Source organism: Hippocampus comes, unplaced genomic scaffold (genome assembly GCF_001891065.2).
Source record: "Hippocampus comes isolate QL1 unplaced genomic scaffold, H_comes_QL1_v1.1 scaffold105, whole genome shotgun sequence".
NCBI lineage: Eukaryota > Metazoa > Chordata > Actinopteri > Syngnathiformes > Syngnathidae > Hippocampus > Hippocampus comes.
Window position 1 is genome coordinate 221444 of NW_017806235.1, and position 8578 is coordinate 230021.

The window sequence follows — 8578 nt, forward strand, 5'->3', positions numbered from 1 at the left end:
ATATATTTTTTTAAATATGAGACCATTTCTGTCTGGAAAATCTCATTTCTTTATTTTCTTCCACTGATGTACCTTTGTTCATCGCCAGGTACGTATGTCAGCAACCTACGTGCCAATTGATGGCTCTTCCACTAGATGGCAGTAGGTCGAAATGAACCTGTGTATCCAGCTGTGGCCAGAGTAAATCGACACCCGGATCGTCACTATTTCAACACAAAGACTTTGTGTTCGCTGGTGTGCCGTGAGAATTTTCAAACATAAAATTCGACAGCGCCTTGTTCATCTTGCTTTTTTGTACATTACGATTGAAAAAGTCACTCGGACAATCTCATCTCGGCAGATGTCAACACAAGCGTTTCAAAGCGTGAAGCCACTTTGACATGCGGTTATTTTTGGAAAGGATGACTACAAGACGAGACGCTCCGCCGCCGCCCGCGTTCAACTCACCGAGTCATCATAGTTTGCGTTGCCCGCACTCACGGCCTCCATGTACTTCTTCAGCTTGTCCTCCAGACGTTCTTTCTCCTGATTCAGGCTTTCTTTTTCCCTCTCCACGGCTTTGGTGGTCTCCCGGAGGCGCTCCAGACCCTGCTGGTAGTTCTCCCACTGCCGATCATACTCGCCCTTCTCCTCGCTGAGCTTCACTTCGCGCCGGGCGCACTCGTCCTCCCGCAGCCTCAGCTCGGACTCCAGGGCCTCCATGTAGAGGCTGTGGCGCTCTCGCTCCTTCTCCCAGCGTTGCTGCGCCTCGCGGTGCTGCGCCTGCAGCTTGTGCAGGTTGGCCAGGTCCTCCTTGTGCTTCTCCAGATTGCGCTGCTTCTCCTGTTCCAGCAAGGCGCTGCCGGAGGGCCGTGAATGCCTTTGACCGGGAGAACGCAGCGTGTGCTGGAGCTCGATCCGACTGTCCTGCTGGGCCACGACGGCCTGCGAGGAACGCGAGTTGAAAGATAACCGGCGTTCGCGCACGTGATTTGCGTCGCGGCGGTGGGAAAGCGGCTCACGACTTACTTGTAATGCATACAGCTTCTGGGCGAGCAGTATGACGCGTTCACACACCTGCAGAGGGAATGATCGTAATGCGACCTACAATGGGACCTCAAATGACAAGTGACCCAACTTTCGAGTTTTTCGAGAGTTGAGCTTGTTTTTGCTTCCCCCCCGAGCCACCGTTACGAGAGCCAGATAGCGGTAGCGACAACAAGAAAATGATGTCATCGACGAGTGGGCAGTCCCCGTTCGAATAACTTATCAAAGTTCCACTAGCTTAATGCTAACACAAAGTGCAAAAACCAACAGGCAGACTAACGAAACTAGCGCACAGGCAGTACGTTTCGGTAGTTAGAACCCTGGAAGCAATGCATATCTGAACACCAATAATGCAGCAACAGCGCAAGGGTGCTTCACATTCCACAGCCAAGAAATTCCGCCAGGATCCGATAGAAAGCTTCTTTGGGGTGGTGGCGCTGACAGAACAAGCACTGGCCCCAGATTTTCAGAACACGCAACAAATGTTTCATTGACTATTTGAAATTTTGACTGTATTCTTGAAAACTTGAGGAAAATCTTTTTTTTTTTTTTTTGCATGTTGTCTTTCTTGTAGTATAAAGTCTGACTGAGCACAACAGTATAAAATCTAATTTAGCATTTGACATTTTCTGGGCTTTTGAAATCATGTTCAAGCCATTCTTTAGAGAAAGATTTAAGCTGACGTGCAACATAAAAAAGATGTATCATGATTGATGGATTTAAGTGGATAAAAGTCCAAATATTGAGTATTAAAAAAGCAAGACCGCGTTCCTTTCGTGGTATATATTTTTGAAATTTGTACTGGCCCGGTTGGGGCAGCGTCAGTGAACTCTGGGTGGCCCCCGGGGGAATGTTCATGGAAAACACCGTTCAGCTCTCCGCTTCTCACCTCGGCTCGGAAGTCGCCGGTGGCCGAAGCCCAAATATGCGTCCACGCGGTGCTGGTGGCCTTTACGAGACGGCAAAAAAGGTTTCGGATGACGCGTCAGTTCGCGGGCCTAAGGTTTGCGTTTGTGTCACTCACAGGCTGCTCGTGGCTCTCGGGGAAGCGCGTCGTCTCTCGGGACGGAGCGTCGTCGGCCTTAACGCTGAGCCCGTTAAGCACGTCTCCGTCGGGAGACGTGTGATCTAATCAAAAACAACGAAGAACACCTTACCCGAAGGGATTTCTGCATGAATTCATTGCGGTGGTTACGTTCAGGAGTTCCATGCTGGTTTTATCATTCCGTTTGGTCCTACGCAGCTTACTCATGAGAGTGTTTGCAGACGGGTCAGCGTCGACCGGCCCCGAGGCCTCGGCCCTCCCGTGCGACCTCCACTTTAACACATAATCGCCCTCCTGGATGTTAGCTGTGCGGAAGAGCAGATTTTGAAGGCTTTCCACTGCAGAAACAAGTACAACAAACACCAAAAGGAACCTCATCAGCATCAGCATCGGCCTCAGAACCAAAGACGGATACATTTGGAATTTGCTCCGACCTTCATGGATGGCTCCTTTGAGCAGCGTCTCCCCCTGCTGGAGGTCGGCGGGGTCTCCTCGCAGCAGAAGCCCTTTCGTGGGGCTCTCTTGGCCGGTCATGTCCTGATACATGGTGCTGAAAATCTGCAGCTTCTCGGACAGGCACAGCTTGATGCGCTCGTCCTTCGCCTTCAAACGCTCTACCCATTTAAAAAAAAACATTCTTAAATAGTACGGATTGGAAACACACAAAGTGTCTGGATGCTGACCTTGATAGTCTTGCAATCTGCTCATCAGCTCCTGGAAGTGTTTGTCCTCCGCCGAGTAACTGGAACCGCAACGATTTGTTTCATCTCTTAGTCGAGACTTGAAATATCATGACGCGTGCAATGTGCATTTTATTATGCAATTGTGGATTTGCTCTACTAAGCAGATGACTGATAATAACGGCCACCGCGAAAAAGAGAAATAAGAACAAGAAGAAGCGTTCTGACCGGTTTATGGCGTCCCGTATGCGGCCCATCCAGGCGACACGCTCCTCCCTGGAGCCGGCGTGCAGCTCGTACATCTCGTACACCTCCTGCGGCGCGGCGGTGCACGCGCAGATGAGGAACATGGCCTTGTCCTCGTGGGCCACCTCCCTCAGGATCAGATTTTGAAGGCTGAGCACTGGCGGTTTATTATCCTGCGTGATAACATAGCGGCTCTGTGTGTGTGTGTGTGTGCGTGTCTATTTTAAAACGAAGCTTTCCCCTCCCGCACATCACTCACAACAGCAGCGAAAACCAACTTCTGATCTTTCTCTTGCAACAGCAGGAGCACGTCTGACAGCAGCACAGCATGGACGTCTGAGGAAAATCCAATCGGAGATGATTCCACTTAGACCGGGGTCTGATATAGGAAGCTTTTGCGACCGTCAGTAAACCTTTGACGTGAGGGCAGCGACATTCGACTATGTGGCAAGACCGGTTGGATCAAAGCGCCCTGATGCATGAGCCTCGTCAAACTGCAGAGGCCACGTCACAGTGGTTGCAATCAGCCAGGTTTAGGCGGTACATGAAACCTCCAGTAACTTACTGCTATTATTACAGTACTGCACGCTAAAAGTATCTCGACATTGGGACGGTAATCCTCGTCTTAAGGATATTCGAATAGCATTCATTCAAGAAAAGACTTGCGTTATCTCGTGTAAGAAATCTCAGAGTGAGACATCTGGCAGGCATTTTCTCAAAAGTTCATACGACCCTGGTGCAATTTCCCTCGCCAAACCATGGACAAGCGTCATCAATGAAACGACGCCCTTGTGCACATCTTCTCCTCCTCGTAGCTCTTCTCACAAGCACAACAAATACAAAAAGGGGAACATATCATGGAGGATGGACTTTTCAAAGGAACTTTCACCAATAGTGCCTGCCCAGGGATTGAATCAATCTTCTGTTATTTGATGTCTGAAACTTTTCAGACATCACCTCACTTCTCAAGCAGTTAAAAAGAGCCTTACCCCCCCATATTTTTCTATCGAGCAATCCGATCAAGTGGCTCTCGGGGCTTAACGCTTTCACATATCACAACACCGGAGGCATAACGTTGGATAGTACTGAGCCGTCTGCCCGCAACCTTTGGAAATGTGAAGAATCAGAATAAGCCGGAGATGGGTGACGGAACCTTTGTGTCTGCCGGAAGACTTCCAGGCGAGCGGGCCTTCGTGCAGCAGCGCGCGGTCGCCCTGGATCAGTTCCTCCCGACGGATCAGCTGGCCGTCTTTCATCCGGCCGCCCGACTTGGGCTCCAGGCGCGCGCAGATCTCACGGAGGCGGGAGGTCTTCTCGTACTCCCTGATGTTGTCGTTCACCCGGGAGATGGTGTCCCTGATGGCCGCCAAGCCCTGGAGCAGAGACTCGTGCTCGTCTGTGTCGACTGAAAGGCGCACAATAGCTTGAGGGTTGTTTTTTTTTTTTTGGGGGGGGGGGTGTTTACATGTAATTGTAAATGAGAGAATAATTCCAATCCAATGTGTACCTTCAGTGTTCTGTACCAGTCGCTCCACCAAGACGGGGTACTTTGAGATGCGCTGGGTCACCAGGAGGAAACACTCGGGGATGCCCAACCTTCTCACCAGTCCCAGCTGACCAATTTTCTGGTGGCAGACACCCACACATTAAATTGGCGTGGGAAAACTCAACAGACGATATCCAGAGTGTCTGGAAAGTCACTTTGCATTGACGAACGGACATGTTTCAACAATATGCTTTCCCCCAAATAGCTTGTCACATGCAATTGAACCATAGCGCAGCTTTTCCCGTGGCACAAATGCCAAGTACGCTACGGCACACCGACAATGTGGAGTCGGCTCACGTCAAGGGTGGGCCATACTCTGTGCCAACACTGCAGCTCTTCTTAGCTTTTAGTTTTGACGTGACAGTGGTTCTGCGTAGTCCCGTCATCGTTTGAAAAGGGGCTCAGTACCTTCGCCCAGCCAAGGTGCCAAAGCGTGGGCGGAGGAACTCATTGATGTAAATGAGCTGCATGAGCCATCAAAGTTCAGCATCGCTCGCATCGGAGACGTATTTTCTAAAATAGTCCGATCACAACTGACTGACTTGGTCGCCTCATTTCAGACTAGGTTCTGAAGAGATGATTGTCCATGATATACCCGCTTTAAAATTATTTTCCATGAACTTCAGCAGTCAACCGATCCGTCTGTTGGCTCCCGGTCCGGAGACGTCAGAAAACGAACGCCGCTGCCTCTCAGGTTTCGGCGCCGGGCGAGAGTTTGCGTCTCACCTACCTTCATGAGGCTTTGAATCTTCTTGTTGCTCTGCAGCTGCTCTTTGTAGAAGCTGACAGCTTCCGTCTGATGGCTGCAGAAAATGCTGTACCACTCCTTCATTTTTTCACCCACCAGGCCAGAAAACTAGCACGAACCAAAAAAAAAAAAACGTCGCTATATCCCTGGCTCAAAGTTTCTCTAGAAGTAAAGACGTCCGGGTGTGTTGTGGAAGAAACATGCAGGGGTTCACAAATGCAAAAGGTCAGTCATCCATACATTTGCTATGTATTGTATATTTATTCTGTGTATCTGCTATCTAAAGAAGTACTTCGATATTCCGAGGGAACTGTTGCTGTTCTACCTGTGCGATGAGTATGTCTCCCAGCTCGGTGATCTGGTAGCCGTTGGGACTGCCCTCCTGTTGACTCTGGCTTTGGCGCACCTTGAGGCAGTCGAGGAAGTGCTGGTGCAGGGCGAGCAGGGCGTCCACGCCGGGGAACAGCGTGCCCACTTTGTCGTCGTCCAGCAGCAGCGATTGCCGCAATTCGTGCATGTAGACGTGGCGGAGGATCTTCAACGTGCGCACGTGGTGCATCTCTGTCTGGATCAGCTCTAGAGAAGAAAAATAAAATCGTAAGAGTGAAGTAGGAGGAGTCATTTGACATGTTTACATTAATATTTAATAGATTTTTTTTTTTAATTGAAAAATGCCTCCCAAAAACTGCCACTGAAAAACTATGCATTCGAAATTGCTTTTATCATAATTGTCTAAGGATTAAAATATTTTGGAAATTCATGTTAAAATATTATTGTTAAATTTCAATTTTTACCTCAATTGGTAGCGTTATTCCCTTCCTATTAAAAAAATAAATAAAACTTCCAGAAAATTTCCCTTGAAAAATATGCTTGAAAGTGGGAGGTAGACAAACAAACAAACAAACAAAAACAAAAAACAGTTCAGGTGGAATGCCAAGTAAATATTCACTCCATTCATTTTCACGATGTTACGGAGCTTTTTTTTTTTTTTTTTTTTTTAAAATTACAATTTATCTTCTTGGGAAAAAAAAAAAAATAATTTCAGAACACACGAATACACGAAGGAAAGAAAATGACTTACTTTTTTAAATCAATTTTATTTCAACTCTGAATTTTGTTGTGTCGCTATATCCCTGGCTCAAAGTTTCTCTAGAAGTAAAGACGTCCGGGTGTGTTGTGGAAGAAACATGCAGGGGTTCACAAATGCAAACAAAGATGGTAAGAAAGGTGGAAAACAGAAAAGCCCATCGCAGTGTTGCCAATTTATGGAAATCAAATTCCGTTTTTCAAACTGTCAAGAATATTCTCGGATTACTGGCAGCTCACGGATCTGACCGGGCTCCGGTAATTCGCAAAATTATAATCAAGTTGGATCAAGTAACGAATGAACTATGCTCGAATAAAATGAATGAATTAAAAAGAAATCATATAAAATAGTTACGCCATCTTCAAAGGCACATTGTTGAATTAAGAAATAATTGAAATGAGTGAAAGACATCTGAACAAATAAAAACAATAAGGAAATGGCGACTCATCTTCAAATGAATGATCTTAATTTACAAATAAAGTGATCCAAAAAGAGTGAAGCCACTTTTGAATGAAATGAACAAAATGAATGGATTTGAAAAGATTCAATCAATCAAAAAAATCCACCTCCAAATAAATTAAAAGATAATAAGCTCAGCATTCGAAATTGCTTTTATCATAATTGTCTAAGGATTAAAATATTTTGGAAATTCATGTTAAAATATTATTGTTAAATTTCAATTTTTACCTCAATTGGTAGCGTTATTCCCTTCCTATTAAAAAAATAAATAAAACTTCCAGAAAATTTCCCTTGAAAAATATGCTTGAAAGTGGGAGGTAGACAAACAAACAAACAAACAAAAACAAAAAACAGTTCAGGTGGAATGCCAAGTAAATATTCACTCCATTCATTTTCACGATGTTACGGAGCTTTTTTTTTTTTTTTTTTTTTTTAAAAATTACAATTTTTCTTTTACGGTACAGCGACATCGGGATCTTCGTAATCATAGGCCATGCGAGTTTACGAAAACATGTTACATAGCGTAATTATTATAATTACAAGCACCGTCGCCCTCATGTCATTTACAATCATCGTAAGTGAAAAGATAAAGAGCACCGTGGTCACTGCTTCTGAAATAGCACATCCATTACAATGCGTAACCCCGGCGAGAATGAACGCGGTCGGGTGTTGGGACGTTGGGCGCACCGTAGATGACATCCTGTCTTTTGATGGCCCCTCGGTCCAGATCTCTCAGGTAGTCCGGGTCGGCTGCCGCGCTCCAGGACTCGGCTTCCAGGCTTTGACCGTCGCACTCTAACTCGCCTCGCAGCAAAGAATAATGAGCATCTGGAGGACACATTACATTCATTGGGTGGGGACCATAGATAGAAAATGACTTACTTTTTTAAATCAATTTTATTTCAACTCTGAATTTTGTTGTGTCGCTATATCCCTGGCTCAAAGTTTCTCTAGAAGTAAAGACGTCCGGGTGTGTTGTGGAAGAAACATGCAGGGGTTCACAAATGCAAACAAAGATGGTAAGAAAGGTGGAAAACAGAAAAGCCCATCGCAGTGTTGCCAATTTATGGAAATCAAATTCCGTTTTTCAAACTGTCAAGAATATTCTCGGATTACTGGCAGCTCACGGATCTGACCGGGCTCCGGTAATTCACAAAATTATAATCAAGTTGGATCAAGTAACGAATGAACTATCCTCGAATAAAATGAATGAATTAAAAAGAAATAATATAAAATAGTTACGCCATCTTCAAAGGCAAATTGCTGAATTAAGAAATAATTGACATGAGTGAAAGACATCTGAACAAATAAAAACAATAAGGAAATGGCGACTCATCTTCAAATGAATGATCTTAATTTACAAATAAAGTGATCCAAAAAGAGTGAAGCCACTTTTGAATGAAATGAACAAAATGAATGGATTTGAAAAGATTCAATCAATCAAAAAAATCCACCTCCAAATAAATTAAAAGATAATAAGCTCAGCTTCCAAATTTAAAAAAATGAAATAAATGAAATCAAATGGATAGTGAATCAATGAAATCATTAAATGAGACCAAAATGAAAGGAACTAAAAAGAGTGAAGCCATGCACAAAAAAGTAGTCCTCCTTTGCACATGACAAGTCTTTTTTTTTTTTTGTTATCAAAAGACACCACTTGATCTTCCCAGTGGAGGAGCTGACCTTCCAGATTGATGGACTCAGCCAGGGAAATGGCATCCTCGCCCATGAGCCTCCCCCG

At 45.3% G+C, this 8578-nt stretch overlaps 1 protein-coding gene across 6 annotated transcripts in view; it reads right to left on the reverse strand.

The window, feature by feature from the left end:
* arhgef18a (rho/rac guanine nucleotide exchange factor (GEF) 18a) overlaps positions 1-8572 on the reverse strand; it is a 9847-nt gene extending 1275 nt beyond the window's left edge. For all 6 annotated transcript variants that reach the window (XM_019856773.1, XM_019856770.1, XM_019856772.1 and 3 more), the window contains exons 1-15: positions 8521-8572; positions 7525-7665; positions 5617-5867; positions 5274-5399; positions 4505-4622; positions 4151-4402; positions 3257-3333; positions 2980-3170; positions 2755-2813; positions 2506-2685; positions 2275-2409; positions 2051-2154; positions 1916-1975; positions 1009-1056; positions 448-924 (exon numbers count right to left, since the gene is read on the reverse strand). In XM_019856773.1, coding sequence (XP_019712332.1) covers positions 448-924; positions 1009-1056; positions 1916-1975; positions 2051-2154; positions 2275-2409; positions 2506-2685; positions 2755-2813; positions 2980-3170; positions 3257-3333; positions 4151-4402; positions 4505-4622; positions 5274-5399; positions 5617-5867; positions 7525-7665; positions 8521-8566 — 2265 coding nt within the window. In that variant the 5' untranslated portion in view covers positions 8567-8572. The remainder of the gene's footprint in view (positions 1-447; positions 925-1008; positions 1057-1915; positions 1976-2050; positions 2155-2274; positions 2410-2505; positions 2686-2754; positions 2814-2979; positions 3171-3256; positions 3334-4150; positions 4403-4504; positions 4623-5273; positions 5400-5616; positions 5868-7524; positions 7666-8520) is intronic.
* Between the last annotated feature and the right edge of the window lie 6 nt (positions 8573-8578).